Source organism: Podospora pseudopauciseta (genome assembly GCF_035222475.1).
Source record: "Podospora pseudopauciseta strain CBS 411.78 chromosome 5 map unlocalized CBS411.78m_5, whole genome shotgun sequence".
NCBI lineage: Eukaryota > Fungi > Ascomycota > Sordariomycetes > Sordariales > Podosporaceae > Podospora > Podospora pseudopauciseta.
This window is the reverse complement of record NW_026946665.1, coordinates 1,241,425-1,257,921: the sequence shown is the minus strand read 5'-3', so window position 1 is coordinate 1,257,921 and position 16,497 is coordinate 1,241,425. Positions and strand designations below refer to the sequence as shown.

At 53.4% G+C, this 16,497-nt stretch overlaps 4 protein-coding genes across 4 annotated transcripts; 3 read left to right on the top strand and 1 right to left on the bottom strand.

Moving 5' to 3' along the window:
* Positions 1 to 206: 206 nt before the first annotated feature.
* On the top strand, positions 207 to 1,365 carry QC763_509660 (uncharacterized protein; the record flags this gene model as incomplete). Its single annotated transcript, XM_062913548.1, has 2 exons — positions 207 to 348; positions 420 to 1,365. 2 exons carry the CDS (start codon positions 207 to 209, stop codon positions 1,322 to 1,324), a joined length of 1,047 nt encoding a protein of 348 aa, XP_062764970.1. The 3' UTR covers positions 1,325 to 1,365.
* A 631-nt stretch (positions 1,366 to 1,996) lies between these two features.
* Positions 1,997 to 7,312, bottom strand: QC763_509650 (uncharacterized protein; the record flags this gene model as incomplete). The annotated part of the gene is made up of 4 exons (XM_062913547.1): positions 6,219 to 7,312; positions 5,142 to 5,156; positions 2,518 to 4,768; positions 1,997 to 2,480 (listed from the first exon to the last, which is right to left on the bottom strand). Exons 1-4 carry the CDS (start codon positions 6,220 to 6,222, stop codon positions 1,997 to 1,999), a joined length of 2,754 nt encoding a protein of 917 aa, XP_062764969.1. The 5' UTR covers positions 6,223 to 7,312.
* An 885-nt stretch (positions 7,313 to 8,197) lies between these two features.
* Positions 8,198 to 10,075, top strand: DAL1 (Allantoinase; the record flags this gene model as incomplete). The annotated part of the gene is made up of 2 exons (XM_062913546.1): positions 8,198 to 8,719; positions 8,792 to 10,075. 2 exons carry the CDS (start codon positions 8,198 to 8,200, stop codon positions 10,073 to 10,075), a joined length of 1,806 nt encoding a protein of 601 aa, XP_062764968.1.
* Positions 10,076 to 12,321: 2,246 nt separating this feature from the next.
* Positions 12,322 to 15,480, top strand: MSS4 (Phosphatidylinositol-4-phosphate 5-kinase; the record flags this gene model as incomplete). Its single annotated transcript, XM_062913545.1, has 3 exons — positions 12,322 to 13,487; positions 13,538 to 14,507; positions 14,557 to 15,480. 3 exons carry the CDS (start codon positions 12,322 to 12,324, stop codon positions 15,478 to 15,480), a joined length of 3,060 nt encoding a protein of 1,019 aa, XP_062764967.1.
* Between the last annotated feature and the right edge of the window lie 1,017 nt (positions 15,481 to 16,497).

Genomic DNA, 16,497 nt, shown 5'->3' with positions numbered 1-16,497 from the left:
ATTCATGACATCGCTTAGAAGTAGGATGTTGGACCCTGCATGTTGATGAGGAGGTATAGGTATATAAATCCTCCCTTGACCTCACTCCTCACTTCATTGTAATCTCTCGATCTCATATTCTTCATTCATTTGTGTGTATCTCAACCTCCCATACAGGCTCCATTTATACACTTCCTCACCCATCAATCACCACAACAACAACCATCATGACAACCAACACCTCCCTCGTCCTCTCCCAACGCCCCTCCGGCCCAATCGAGAAGGGCAAAACCTTCTCCCTCAAATCCTCCCCCGCTCCCACCGAGGCCGACCTCAAAGATGGCCAAGTCCTCCTCGAGACTCTCTACAGTAAGCCCCCCCCCCCCCTTCACTCATAGCATCCAAGTTTGCGCATACTAACCCCCCACCCCCACCCTCAGTCTCCTTCGACCCAGCCATGCGCGGCTGGCTAGACGACCGCCGCTCCTACATCCCCCCCGTCCAACTAAACGAAGTCATGCGCGCCCTCACCGTCTCCCGCGTCCTCGCCTCCAAATCCCCCAAGTTCTCCCCGGGAACAATCGTCACCTCCGCCTCGGGAATCCAAGAATACGCCATCATGCCCGACTCCCAAGTCGAAAAAGCGTACGACCTCCCCCAGGGCGGCAAGCTCACCGACCTCCTCGGCGTGCTCGGGTCCACCGGTTTAACAGCCTACTTCGGCATGACGAAAATCGGCCTCCCGAAGCCAGGCGACACGGTCGTCGTCTCCGCCGCCGCTGGCGCGACCGGTTCAGTAGCCGCGCAAATTGCAAAGATCGCCGGCGCGAGGGTGATTGGCATTGCCGGGGGGGAGCAAAAGTGCCGTTGGCTCAAGGAAGAGCTGGGGTTGGATGAGGCGATTGACTACAAGTCCCCGGATTATAAGCAGAAATTCAAGGAGGCGACACCGAAATTTGTGGATGTGTACTTTGATAATGTCGGGGGGGAGATCCTTGACATGGTCATGGCGAGGGCTGCGCAGTTTAGCAGGTTTGTCATGTGCGGTGGGATTTCGCAGTACAACTCGGCCGAGAAGAAGGGGCCGGGGGCGAGCTTCTTCAATGTGATTACCCAGAGGATCAGGATGCAGGGGTTTATTGTTTTTGATTACATCACCGAGTATGATGCTGCGAGGAAGCAGCTGGCGCAGTGGTTGGCTGAGGGGAAGCTCAGGAGGAAGGAGACGGTTGTCAAGGGTGGTGTGAGAAGTGCCGAGGAGGCCTTTGACTGGTTGTTTACGGGCAAGAATACCGGCAAGTTGATGGTGGAGGTCAAGGGGGAGGAGGGCGGTGCTAGGCTTTGAGCATCTTCAATAATGGGGCATGTCGGTAGTCTCCTAGCGTTGTAAATATCAGGAAACCAAAACAAGTTATTTTCACATTCACGTGCGCTCTTTTGGCCAAAACAAAACAGATCCCTCACGTAGCAAAACAAAGCATGAGGATATACAGAAACCCAGCGTTTATGGTTGCCAAACAAGCAGATGAACCTAGACTACACTAACAAACATACCTCCCTTTTTTTTTTAAGTGATTGTTTCTTTTCTTCCATCCCCCCCTCCCACCTTTTCTTATTCTCCCATAATGAATCCTTGGCTCTCAGGATCCAGTACCTGCATAATACCCCGTCCCAAAGTCCATGGAGACTACCAGTCTCGGGTATCAAAAAGCCAACCAACGCCCAACCAATGCACCTATCGCCCGACGAACCCAGCCTAGAAAAGAAAAGAAATTGCAAGATCCCTGTCATGATCGATTGGATTCGGCAGAGGGTGCCAGGCAGATCGACTACTCCTGGAAAGAAGGCCAGCAACGACCCAAAGCCAAAATCATCCCCGGTAGCGACACCGTCCTCCACAGTGACCTTGTAGCTAGCCTCGGAGCTAGAAGCACGAGAGCTCTTCTTAGACATCCGGACGGACACCCAGGAAGACGTGCTCGCGTTCGACTTGATGTCGCCACCCCTTTGCTCTTCCTCACAGGTCTGGCTGGCCAAAGGCTGAGTGAGTCTTCTTCGCCGAATCAAAGCCACCCCCGGTAGCGATTTCCAAGGGCATCTCAGGGAAGTCCTCCACAGTGGCCCTGTGGCTAGCCCTGGAGCTGGAAGCACCCGAGTTCGCCTCAGGCATTTTGAGGGAAACCCGGGAAGACGCGGTTGCGTTCGACTCATTGTCGTTGCTCCCGTGCTCCTCCTCAGAGGTCTGCAAACTCTCCTTCACCGAATCATCCTCGAGCTTCGCCTTCTTAGATTCCCAGTACCTGTAACTGGCTTGATTCAATCTGTCGACTTGTTTAGCAATCAATTCCGTCATCTCGTCCATGCTCAGTCCTTGCCTGTTCGTAGCGGTCAGCTCCTCGAGATTGATATCCCTCCCCTCCGTCGGCTTCTTGTCTGTCATATTGCGAAGCCAATTTTGATTCGATGTCATCTGCTTGCTGAGGTGCTCTGGCGCCTCAAAACTGCGCGTACGTTCCTCCAACAGGGGTTCACGCCAACCTGGAAAACTTCCAGCCTCCGGTATCAGAACCAAGGTGAGGGATGAGATCGGGCAGATCGTCATCATCTTCGTCAACCACACTGGTGGTGGGTGTCCACTCCTCGCCATTGTCGCTCTCGTCATCAACACCAGACTCCTTGACTTTGGTAGAAGCCTCGACATGGATGGCCTCTTCTGCAACGTCAGAAGTGCCGCGAGGGTTAAGACTCTTCTTGCAGCTGCAAAGTTTCCAATCCTCGAATGTATCCTGAACTCCCCCGCAGTCAGGATCATGCTCGGTAATATCCCTCAGACGCATGCAGCAGCACCATCCGTGGCACCACTCATTGTGAAAGTCCGTTATGGCCTCCTTCCATTCCTCCCTGGTGAGGTTGTTGCCGCGGTACAGTTTCGCTGCGTCGTGCAGACCATCGGTAACCCACTTGATACTGCCCACCTCATCATCGCCTTCCAGATATTCATCGTCCTCCCGCCGAAGCCGGTCGCATTGGCACTCATCGCCGAGGTCCACTTTTAGCCTCATGGGACAATCCCAGTGATGCCCCAGCAGGATCCGGAACACTAAGCAGTCACCGCAATTCTCATCCTTGAGCGGACTACAAGTGAGCTCGTGAAAGTTGCGCACGAGGCTGTCAATATGTTTCCGACGGAAAATTTCCTGGGCACAGGTCTCACCATCAACCTCCCCAAGATCACCAACCCACCCAAGTGTGGTCTGGATCAACTTTGTGTCTTGAGATTTCGGAACTTGACTGCGCTTGGTGTTGCGGTCACAGTCACAGACCATCTCGACATCGAGGCGACTTCTCATCAGACAAATAGGTTCATGCTGCGCCAGAGTTGCGAAGATGGCACAGATGCACATGCTCTGGACACATTTCTCATGGTGAAAGTAAAACGTCTCGCCCTTGATGTCGCGCTGCGAGACGATGCCAGTGCGGTCCAGAGCATCCCTGAGGCGACTCTTTGCACATTCCAAAATGTTTCCGATCGTGGAGGGTTTGAGCCTCTCTTCACAGCACTCTTTGGGCCCCTGAGGTCCGCCGCAGGTGCACTTATCCCTGACATCTGCCGCGCACCTCATGTTGCAACCAGGGGTGTGACTGAGCAGGATCCCCAAGATCTCACTGTCGTGGCGGAGATCCGCGAGGTACTTGATTGGTTTCGTTGCATAGCAACGGCCGAATACGCTCAGGACAAACTTTCTCTCGGGCTCGCAGAGCGGCTCCTTGCCGCCATTCATATAGGTGCTTGCGACCAGATAATCGTAAACGAGACGGCGATCCACGGGTGTAGAGCGTGACGCCAAAGCAGACTTCATGGCAGTGTAAGTAGCAGTGACTTCGCGCCACCCTGTGGCTTTCTTTTCTTTGGAAGATTCCCCAGCTGATTCCTTCTTCATGGCCCCCTTCCCTTTGTCTTGGGGCGCCTCGGTTTGCTTCTCGGACGTGATGACGGGCCTCCACAGATTGGGATGGATGATGGAATTCTTGGTCTGGTTGGATCCCTCTGTCGCGGTAGTGTTGATGGCCTTCTTACCGAAAAGGTTGTTACCCAGCTTCACAGTTGGGTCTCTGGGCAGCTCGTCGTCAGACAACATAAGCCAGCCCTTTGGAAGACCAGTCCTGGGATCTCTCTCGAGCTCGTTGACAGGGGCCTGCCGGGAAACTTGGGCAGCTGTGGCAGCTCCGGTGCTCGTAGGCTGGCCAGCAACACCACCGAAAGCATTGCTCTTTTCACCGGTGGCCATCACTCCAGTGATCTGGGGAACATGCTGGTGCTGCATTGAAGGGGCGAACATAGGCACCACGTATGGATTTGAGGGCGCAGTCGAAAAAGGTGCGAACAATCTGTCGTACCCAGAACTGTACCTGGGATAAACGTTCGCCTGAGTGTAAACCGCAAGAGGTACCTGGGGAGCCTGGCGCTTCGTGTTGAGGTACTGAAGCGTATCGACGCAGCGAATCTCGGACTGGTTCTTGATGAGATAGTAGGCGGACTCATCCAGCTCGGCCTCGATGGTATTGCCCTGGGGCATCATATGCTTGAAAAGTAGGGTCAGATTGTCGTATCGGCCAATGCCAAATCCGTGACGGATCATGCTGATGAGCTGGTCATAAGTCATTGCGTGGGCGATGATGCGGACCCTGTCGCCATAGCTGAGAAGAAGATACTGGCCAGGCCAGTTTCCGTAGGCCTGCACATGCTTGGGAAACCCATTCCTGACGTTGGCAGAAGCCATGATTGGAGCTGTCGAACAATGTTAGCAAGCCACTCCAAATGCAATTAAACACGGTAATGTCGACAATTCACTTACAGGTCTTGACTTCTACTGGATGGCTGATTACGACTGAGTCAGTGAATAAGTCGATCTCGGTTGTTGCTAGTTGGCTCCAGTCCCTTGAATGTGGGTGAGCAGTTCCAATGATCGTCTGCCTAAAAGCTATTAGCCACTAGAATCAGTTGGATGACTGCGCCATGGGTAATGGTTGGGAAAAGGAGGGCATATATGAGAGGGGCAGGGAGGGCCGCCTGGATCTAGGGAGGAAGGTGTCAGAGAGTCGAACGGGTCGTACAGTTGTTGGAGTCAGAACTCTGGAGAGTGGTGAATATTTGCACGTACCTTTGTTGTGCGGTGCTGTTCCAAATTTGTAGTTTCTTGAATTGGTAGGTTGGCACCAAGCGGTTTGGCAGATCAGTAGCGGAAACTTGAGGCTGTGACTGGGAAATACCTGCAGTTGGAGGTATTCAGCGTTGGTCGTTTGTTGTGCGAGAGGAAGAGATGACAGAGCAAAAAACCAAGCAACGGGCAATAAATAGGGTTTGACGCCGGGGACAGATGGGACGGTGGCTTTTCCGTCCACTTCCAGGTACCCGCCCAGGAGCAAGTGAACAAGTGAATAGATGGGATGAAGTCACAAGGCTCTTGGACTTCTAACAGGCGGAAACAGATAGAGCTTTATTAACGTGAGGCAGGAGCAATCTGTGGAAATGTGCTATTGTGTGTGCTCCCCAGTAGCATCAGAACAGGCGGAAGCAGAGATAACTCCATCGTTGCGAGGTGGGAGCAAGCTGTGCAAATTGCTATTGTGTCTGCTCTAGAGAGTGAATTCTGAGCTGGCCAGCTACCTGGGCACAATGAGATTAGCCAGGAAGTAGAATGTCTGGACGTTATAAGATGAAAGTAAAATGACCCTTGGCTTCATCAAAGAGAGCCTTCAAGAAGCCCCTTATTTGGTGAAATTATCACCGAAAACAGGAAATCAAGAAGGATGTCCATCTCTGATTTGGAAGTACCTTTACAGTCGTCAATGAATGATTCTCTAAGCCTTCAATGTCTCCCATTGAGCGACAGATGTCCTTGGCTCAGAAATAAAAATGTGGGTACCTGGGAAACAACTTGGACATGCCTTCTGACCTTCTGTCAGACTAGAACAATAAGATCTTGGGCAAACCTCAAGATAGTAGCCAGGAATCCTTTCAGGATGATGTATAGGTCCTGTAAGAAGGTGGTAGAACTTCTGACATGGACGATAGGCCTTGATGAAAGATGGCCTTGGAAAAAAGCTATTTGCTATCTTCTGGGGCTTTAGCGTCATTGATATTCCAACCATGCTGAGCTTTCTACCAACACATTTTCTAATTCTCACCCAAGTACGCCGAAGAATTATATGACTGAATGAAGCCATCGCCAACTTACACATCACTCAGACAAGAATCAAGACAAGCAATGCCCAAGCACCTCGGCTCCGGAAAGGTACCGACAATCTCGGCCGGACTCACCGGGAGTTTTCTCGGAGAAAAGCTTTGCCACTCAGGGTCCTCCGGAACATAAGGTACGGTAGCATCCACAAGCCACACACAATGCCCTGTCCGGCAGTCCATCACCACCACCACCACCACCACGCGGACCTGCTCCAGAACCGCTCCACGTCCCGGTCAACCCGCTGCACCCCAGAGGCCAAACCGTTCAATTATGACAAATGTAAACGTCGTAGGCGAGCTGCGATGCTTGGTGTTTCTTGGAAGGACCGGTGACAGCCGCTGGGCTAGCCTCAAAAGAAACAACCCAGCAGGCCGCTGCCGGTGATGATGTGCTCGGTCCGCGGAACCATTGCCGAGTCAGCAAGGTCGAAAAGCTTAAAGCATGAAAAGAGACAACACCAGAGCTTGCAGAGCTTTCTGGCTTGAATCGGACTTAATATGACACATCGATGATGGATACGTGGCGTGCCGAGTGGTTCTGGAAACACTATCGGTATCGCCATCGTGACCATATTTGGCTGGGTCTGGTCAGCAGCTACACCGCCTGATATTCAACAATTCTCTGGTGGGCGAAAGAACTGGCGAGAGAACAACAAGCAGACAGGCCAGACCTGGAGACAGCAAACCGAGATGACTTCACCTCGGGGCTCGAACAAAGAAAGGTTGGGGGGGCGTTGCGGGGATGGTATGGCCGGAGAGCGAGGCCGAGGTGAGGTGAGCAACTTCCAGGTTCGTTCATTGGTGAGGGATATCATCCAGAGCCAGATACGAAGACCATACGGACGATGCCGGACAGACAAAGAAGGGAGAGAAAAAAGTGCTTAAAGACCGGTCCAGCGAATCAGATCCGCATCCTTCTAGAAGCTTACTCGATCGTTACTCGATCAAAACTCACAAGCGTGAACTCTCTCACGATAGCTTCGGATCCCCGCCAAAAAAGGAAGCAGGTCTGCCTGCCGCACCCCGGTGGGGTCCAGAATGTGCGGGGGCCAGAAGGGTGGCCCATGCTCTGAAAGACGGGCGTGCCGTCATTTTCAGCCACTGATCGGCAGGGCGTGAACCCAATACAGCCCGGCCGCATCCGATCTAATCAGCACGGCCAGTCAGCTGCCAGAGATAAGGTCGTGGCGCCAGGGTCCTGGCATCTAAAAAGAGATCCACCAAGCGCCTTATCAGCTCGGTGGGCCATCCTCTGATAATGACCTCGTTCCTGTGCTGCTGCATGCGACAATGCGATTCCGAGACCGCAACAAGTGATATGGGTGTATGGGAATCTGTCTCCCTCCCGGGAGGGAGAGAGGGGCGGTCTGGATCATGGCAGCCGTTCCAATGCCTGGGAGAATTCTCGGTATCTGACGGTGTGTTCAAGGTGGATGGAGTGGATTTTGCTGAGGCCATTGCCTTGACTGCCTGCCAAAAGGAAGCAAAGAAACAAGGCCGGAAAGAAACCGTGCCGGATATTTCCCTTTCCTTCCCTCTCTTTATGTATATATATATATATGTTTGTGTCTGTCCTCGTTGGTGACTCGATATCTTATCTTCACTTTCACATCTCATTTTTTGACTGCTCCCATCGGCCAAGACCCTGTATCTTGCTTACCACCACACCACACCCCCCATTCTCGCCTACGGATCACATTGCGCCGTGCAACCTTTATTCTCTCTCGTCTCACGGCTACTTATCAAAACTGTCCCGCACCGCCGCACACCCATCCCGCAGCCCAGAGATAAGACTCTCTCCCCTCCCTTATAGGAAGCCCACACGCCTTATCCTGCAAACTACCAAACCATATCGCCGGGTCCCGATAGCCTAGCATCATCCTATCCTGATCCCCTGTCTCTTTCTGACTTCACTTCCCTCACCCCTTCGAGCTGTGGCTTTGGGGGAAAAATCGACACACCTCTCTCTTCAATATGGCTACCACGCTCCAACAGAACGGGCAGCCCCTTGTGGTGCTGGCCTCGACAAACACCATCATCACACTCCCAGATGACACCCTCCTTCTCACACCAGCCACCGTCACTGTATCACCGGTGACCGGCAAGATTCTCTCCGTAGTCCGTGAAGTTTTGCCCGGGAGCTCTTTCCCCCCCAACACCACATACAATGACCTCAGCCCCAAGTTCCTACTCCCCGGTCTGGTAGACGCCCATGTCCACCTCAACGAGCCGGGCCGTACCGAGTGGGAGGGCTTCAACACGGGCACTAAGGCAGCCGCCTCTGGCGGTGTCACAACCGTTATCGACATGCCGCTCAACGCCATCCCGCCCACCACCACCCTAGCAGGGTTCCAAGAGAAGCTTCGTGCTAGCCAGGGCCAATGCTGGGTCGACGTGGGCTTCTACGGAGGTGTCATCCCCGGCAACGCAGGCGAGCTGCTCCCGCTGGTCGAGGCTGGTGTGCGTGGCTTCAAGGGTTTCCTTATCGACTCTGGTGTTAGTCACCCCATCCTATTCCCTATCAGATCTATGTCCAGCCATCCAGTCAGTCAGCTAACCCAATCACAGGTGGATGAGTTCCCAGCCGTGTCCTCCAAAGACATCGCCTTGGCCATGACCACACTCAAAGACTCCCCCACCACCTTGATGTTCCATGCCGAGATGCTCCCCCCCATCACCGAGTCTGTGGGCGATTACGTCCAAATCTCTGACCCACCTCTCGCCCCCAAAGGCGATCTCTTCAGCTACAGCACCTTCTTGGAGTCTCGCCCCCCAGCCTTTGAGACGTATGCCATCGAGGAGATCGTCTCCCTGGCCGAGCTGGCACCCAAGCTGCACCTCCACATCGTCCACCTCTCCGCCGTAGAGGCGATCCCCATCCTCCGCAATGCTCGCAAGGAAGGCGTCAACATCACGGCCGAGACATGCTTCCACTACCTCGGCCTCGCGGCAGATGACATTGAAGACGGCGACACCCGTCACAAGTGCTGCCCTCCCATCCGGTCGCAGACCAACCAAGACCGACTGTGGGAGGAGATTGTTGAGGCGCAAGGGGAGGGGTGCATCAAGACTATTGTTTCTGACCACAGCCCTTGCACGCCAGAGCTGAAGCTGCTGCCTCCGCATCTTCAGACGGTGGATGATGATTCGCTGAGGCCGAATATGCATCACTCCGACTCGGGTGTTGATATGACTTTGCCCTCTGATCAAACCCACGACAAGTCTTGCTCCCACGCCTCCTCCCGGCCAGAGCTGAAGCCGACGGATTCAGGCGTGGTGATGACTCTTGCGTCGGAAACCCCCTCCCCCATCGAGGAGCAGCCCACCAACCCCCTTTCCACCACCACTGCTACCACATGCTGCGCCGACACAACCCACCACCCCAACCCCGCCCCCCAACAACGTCTCCTCCCCATCACAAACACCAACCAAGGCGACTTCTTCGCTGCCTGGGGCGGTATTTCCTCTGTCGGCCTTGGTCTTCCCATCCTGCACACCATCGCCACTGACAGAGCCGCTCACGGGTTACCGGCGCCGGATCTGGTGGACATGGTCAGGATGTGCTCGCAGGCCACGGCGCAGCAGGTGGGGCTGTATCACCGCAAGGGCGCGATCAAGGTCGGGCACGACGCGGATTTCTGCGTGTTTGATAGCGAGGAGAGCTGGGTGTTGAGGAGCGGGGAGATGAGGTGGAAGAATAAGGTGTCGCCGTGGGAGGGGAGGCAGTTTGTTGGACGGGTGAGGGAGAGTTGGGTTAGGGGGGAGAAGGTATTCCAGCTTGGCGCCGTGGGAGGGGGGTTTGTCGGGGGGAAGCCGAGGGGGGAGGCGATTGTTGAGAGGAGGACTGCTTAAGGGTTGGGGCGAGGTTGAATGGCATGATGGGTGATGATGGGCATACCTTGTTTTCTGCATGTTGGCATCTGCATCTTGGGTTGCATTGTATGGATGTGTTTTGTTTCTTTTTGGCGGGATACCCCGCGATGGGAGAATATGTGGTGGTCATGTCATGGATGGGAACACCAGGACTCTTTTTGATTGGATTGGATGGGTGGTTTTTTTTTTTTTTTTTTTTTTTTTTTTTTTTTTTTTCCTTTTTTTCCAAATGTAACTGGCAACATTTTTGCATGGGATGACGAGCGAAAGCACGGGATTTGGGAGCACGAGCACGAGATACCTAGTGAGACAGACGCAAATTGAATTCATGATTGAAGTTGACACTATTCTTGGACTTGTATGCTGTGGATGGAATAGGGATGGTGAGAAAATCAGTCAATGGATGGTTATAAATACATATGTAGACGCCGTGGCCGATAGGGGCTGAAAAGATGGCTAGTTTATACTAATTGTTTTGTGAAGATGAATGCAAATCGGGACACCTGTGATACTATATCCTTTCTGTCTTCAGCCAGGATGTGTCTCATTCTTTTCATAAGCCTGATCAAGAAACCTTCTGGAAGTCCCAAAAGAAAACAAGGCTGCGATAGTATTCAGGGGGGCTGGCTGACTGACATGCCAGAAATAGAAACTCCCTTCTGCAATCTTACAAACTCCGCCTTCAGCCTCCATGACGACGCTAACAAGCTGCACGACCGGGAATTGGGAACAGGCAAGCGAGAACAGTTTCTGCAGAGCGCAGACGGGGTTGACGGGAAACTCCGTTGAGAAAGGAGAGAATACTCATGACAGATGATTTTGAAGGGTTTGAAACAGCTGGCTTTTTTGGCGAGAAGGGATTGACAATGTGTGCAAAAGGAGGGTTTTTTTGTTGCCGCTGTTGCCGTCTTCCGTCTTGGTATCTGCCATGTGGGAACAAAGGGCTCTGTATGGCTGGGCTGCGGACAGAATAGTCGTCTCAACACTGGGCCTAGCTACATATATCCTGTACCCAAAGGAATGCCAGGGACCAAGCCTCCTTTTCAGACGCCGAAGGCCCGACGGACGGAGCAGCCAGAGACAGGGGAAGCCGTTGCTTTAAATGAGCAGGTGGGATTTTATGGGCAAACTTGACACGGCAAAACCCACTGTTTTGTTGATGATGGTGGTAAATAAACGAGAGGCAGCCGGGTTGATTCGGGGACCAAGTATGTACAAAATGATGTAATTGCTTGGGGGGGGGGGAATGAAAAACGCGAAGCACGGGAGATCACCTTTGAACGGAAGGTCGGGCAATGGGTCGGCCGACCAGTTTTGGAGAGAGATAAGGGAAATGGTGCTCTGGGAATGTCCTCTCTTTTCCAGCCATTTCAGTTCTACGTATGCAGACTGATCAGGAGAAAAGGAAGACATATAGTTTGAAAATCCCGGAATGTTCCCTAAAGCCAGCGGAAATGCACTCTTTGAAAACTGGTGATCGTCGCAAGGTCAAAAGCAACGGGGTGCGTTTGTCTCGGCGCCGAGTCCCGTGTCGCCTCGCAACGGGGTTGTTGCTGACCACTGGAGTTTTGAAATGGCGGGGTGGTCTGGGCTTTTTACAGGTAACTACCTAAACCGAGAGCACTGCGCCTGGCTACAGCGCAGCACCACAGCACAGTACAGCACAGCACAGCACCGACGGGGTTTTTTTTTTCCTTTTTCTTTTCGTCCATAATCAAAATACTCATGAATCCTTCCAATTTGTTGATCTACCTACGCTGCGAGGACCAGAAGAGAACAAGTAAAGCCTGAGAGCGAATGCCACGACAGCGTACATACTCTGTTGCTCCGTACCGTACCGCCAAGCGGCGTTCTGCTTGTTCTCTCGGCCCCTGCGCAGCAAAGATTCCCGCCCAGACCAGCTGAACCACAACCGACCGTCGACACAATCAATCCAACTCGGCCTTGCTTTTGCCCTTCCCTCCATTTCGCATCCCAAAGCCGACGAATCGAGCCCGACGCGGCGGAACCCATCCATCATCATCATCATCAATTCCGACTACACTTCCTTGTTCTCCTGTTTGACGCTGTCCTGCCCCTGCCCCCTTCCCTTTGCCAATCACCCCGTGTCTGTATCGAGTTATCGAGAGAGTGTGAGAGAGCATGTGCGCCACTGCCGACCATCCGTAATATCAATCGAATCTTGGAACAGCCAGAACCCCCCCAATCTCACGACCCGACACGCGATGCCCTCCTTCCTGCCGGACGGAAGTGCGGCAATCGACTCCCAATCCTCGGGCCTCGTGCACCTCGATCAAGCCGCCCAGTACGGCCTGTCAAACCCCGGCAAACTCGATGTACACGTTGCGCGCCAGCCACACTCGCACACATCCAACGAGAGCTTCGACGAGAGCTCCTACAACTCGTCTAATTCTTCACAAACCTCCGAGGCCTCTGCCGACCCGCGAACGCGACTCAACCACGACGTGAATGGGGAATATCCGAAAAAGGCTCCCCCAAGTATGAACACGCTGCCAAATGGCAGTCCTGCTGGAGGATTGACGAACGGATCGGGCAACACCACGATCGACTCGACGAGCCGCAAACCAATACCGAATGGCAATTCGACAGTGTTGGTGGACAGGACGCTAAAGGCTAATGGGGGGAATGATTCAACAACATCGAGCCCGCAAGAGGCCTTTCCGCGGATATCTGTCAGTTCAGGACTCGACGTTAACGGTACCGCGCAGACCGACCCATATGCGCGGCCAATAAGTAAAGGGGGCATTCGCACAGTTCAGGATAACAACGAGTCGTCGGTAGCAACCTTGCCTCTCAACGCCTCGACCGCGACGTCCGATTCTTTAAGCCCGGAACCGAAAAACCAAAAGGCGCCACACAGATATTCCTCCCCCCCATTTCCCGGCCCGATTGCCTCAGGCCCGCTAGCACCACCACCACCACCTGCCCCTGGGATCAAGCACCGTCACACACTCGAGGTTCCCAAGGTAACACAAGGGCGCGGATCGCGGGATGGGGCCGAAGGTTATGCTAGCGGCAGATTCTCGCCCACCATTGGCGGCGGAGTTAGGAGAGCATCGTTGAGTTTGGCTAGGAGGAACACGAGATCTCTGCACTCGGAGGCCCACCATGAGGTGATGCCGGATGAAGATGCCATGCGGTGGGCCGAAGCGTACAGGCAAAAGCGCGCTACCAAGAGAAGGAGAAGGGAAATTGAGGATGATGACAGAGTGCTGGTCGGGACAAAGGTGGATGAGACGCACGCGAACTGGGTGACGGCATACAATATGTTGACTGGCATCCGTGTGGCCGTGTCGAGAACCAACGCGAAACTTGACCGGCAGCTGACGGACGCCGACTTCGACGTCAAGCAGAAGTCTACTTTCGATATGTGAGTGGAACGATCGGCAACTCCAGAAAGCTAAGCTAACATTCAGAAAGTGCCGGAAACGAACTGGTGCCGTCGGCCAAGTACGACTTCAAGTTCAAGGACTATGCTCCGTGGGTCTTCCGCCACCTGCGAGCACTGTTCCGCCTCGATCCCGCCGACTATCTCATGTCCTTGACGGGTAAGTACATCTTGTCAGAGCTTGGGTCGCCGGGCAAGAGTGGAAGTTTTTTCTACTTTTCGCGGGACTACAAGTACATCATCAAGACGATCCACCACGCCGAGCACAAGTTTCTCAGGAAGATCTTGAAGGATTACTACCAGCATGTCACCAACAACCCCAACACTCTGCTTTCGCAGTTTTACGGTCTTCACCGGGTCAAGATGCCCTACGGCAAAAAGATCCACTTTGTCGTCATGAACAACCTGTTCCCGCCACACCGGGACATCCACCAGACTTTCGACTTGAAGGGCTCGACGATTGGGCGAGACTACAGGGAGGAGGAGCTGGCGAACAACCCGAGGGCAACGCTGAAGGATCTGAACTGGCTGCGCCGGAAGAGACATCTTGAGCTGGGGATTCAGAAAAAGAAGATGTTCTTGGAGCAACTGCAGAAGGATGTGCGGTTGTTGCAGAAGCTGCACATCATGGATTACTCGCTGCTGATAGGCATCCACGATCTTCAGAGGGGGAACGAGGAAAACTTACGGGATAAGACGTTGCGGGTGTTCAACCCCGGGGGCAATGGCGTTCCGGAGGATGAGAACCCTCACTCGGTTCTGATGAGGACGCCGTCAAAGCTGGAGAACCAGCGGAAGGCGAGAGAGCTGAGGCAGATGATCCAGACGGAGAAGCCAGTGCCCATGGGCGAAACTAGTAGCCGGATGCCGGATGAGCTTGAGGACGGGCAGAAGTCCGGCTTTGTGTTTAACCAGGATGATGGAGGATTCAGGGCGACGCATGAGGATAATGCACCGGGGGATGAGATTTACTACCTGGGGGTGATTGATTGTCTCACTCACGTAAGTTTCTCGCCAGACTGAAGGAGGGGGTATGCTAACATGACTACAGTACGGCATGATCAAAAAGATCGAGCACTTTTGGAAGGGCCTGTCCAGCGATCGCACGCAGATCTCGGCCCTCCCGCCACACGAGTACGGCGAGAGGTTCATCAACTTTATCAACGGCGTAACAATGTCACAGGAGGAGGCTTTGCGAGAAGCTCAAGAAAGAGACGCGGCTCAAGCAGCTGCTGCCGCCTCGGAGGAACGACAACGGGTAGGCAGCTGGAGTAGTCTCCGGGGCCGCTCGTCGAATGCAGCTCCTCCAGTACCAAGCTACCTCCCTCCAGCGCCACCGGGAGCCTCGTCGTCGGGCATGAAATTACCCGAGGTTGAGCTCACGATGCAAAAGGCTGAGGAGCAAGCAAGGAGAAGCGAGCATCGCGGCCCGAGCGAGGAGAACATACCTGATCGCACTCTCCGAACTACCGCCTCTCCGTCCAATAACCCTGGTTCCAGCAGCGGGAAACATCAGTCCCCGCCGCTTGGTGACCGTCGAGACACAGCAGTTCTGCCGGTGGTAGAGGAAGCGGCTGAAAGCCAGTCAACCAAGTCCCGCCGCAGTCAGAAATCACACACGAGTCGTCTCAGTCAAGAAGACGACCACCGACCGCCCACCCCCGCAAAGGACGGTGATGATTTCCGCACAGGGACCTTTACCAGCCATTTGATGGGTGGTAGGAGTAGGGGCAGCGATTCAGGGAGACCGCCACCGACGCCGCCCAAAACAGGCCATGGCTATGGCGGCGTCTCGCATCACATCATGATGAAGCCAGACAGCGTGGATAGCGGGTATGGTCAAGGTGGCGGGTTGAGGAGCGTGTCGGGGAGCCAAAAGAGCCGGTTGGATCAGGGGCATGTGAAGAACCAGATCAGTAGGGATAGTTTGGATAAGGCGCTGCCCCCGCTGCCGAGGGTCAATGGGAGTTCTTAGAGGGATGACGGCTCGACAATGGAAAAGGGCAAGAGGGTGGTGACGCCTGATCAGAGGGATTGGGAGAGGACGAGGGAGATGTGGTTTTCGGGTTCGTCGGTGGCGATCGTCACGATTAGGATTGAGGATGAGAAGGAGGAGGGGGAAGTAGGAAAGGGAAAGTTGTGTAGCGAGCGGCTTAATGATTACTAAAGGGGGGTGTGTGGATGATGGATGGAAACTGGGATTTGGCTTTGTTTCTTTGCGTTTTTCTTGTTGCTGTTGCGTTTGATTGAATTCAGTGGGGGTGGACCAGGAACCCCCTTTTCTTGTCGTTTTTCTTCTCTCTCCTTCTTTTCATTCTCTCTCTGTCTCTCTGTGTGTCGTTATCTTGGAAGAACCAGACCTCATGATACCAACTGCACAAAACACCTCTCTCTCTTACAAGGACACATACACACAAAAACTCATTTTTTTTCTTCTTGCTTTCTTATTCAACATACAGTTTTTATCAGACATTACACACACATTATTCTTTTTACAATCAACCAAAGGGGCCGAGATGTTTGTTGGAGGGGACTACTATTACACTGAGGCTGACTGACGACCCTGATTATGGACGCTCTTTTTTTTCTCATTCACTTTTCATTCATTACAGAGACACAGTTTGTTCTTGGTTGATGGTTGAGGTTTATTGTTAGAAAGAGGGGTGTTGTTCAGTAGTGCTTTAGACGTTTTGTTACCGCCTGTCTGCATTGGATGTTTTGGATGGTCGGGTGGGTTGGTGGGGAGAAATGTATGGGATGTCTGTTGTTGTTGTTGTTGTTGTTGTTGTTGTTGTTGTTGTTGTTGTTGTTGTTGTTGTTGTTTTGCTGTATGGGAATTGAAATAGGATTTTTTTTGCTTGGTGCTGTTGTTTGGGAGAGTGGGTTTACATTGTTTGGGTTTTCTTTGAAAGAGGAGAGAGGGGGTGGTGGTGCTTATCTAGATGGGGGAGGGGGGAGTGGGAGAAGGAGAGGGGATTGTATATAGATGTTG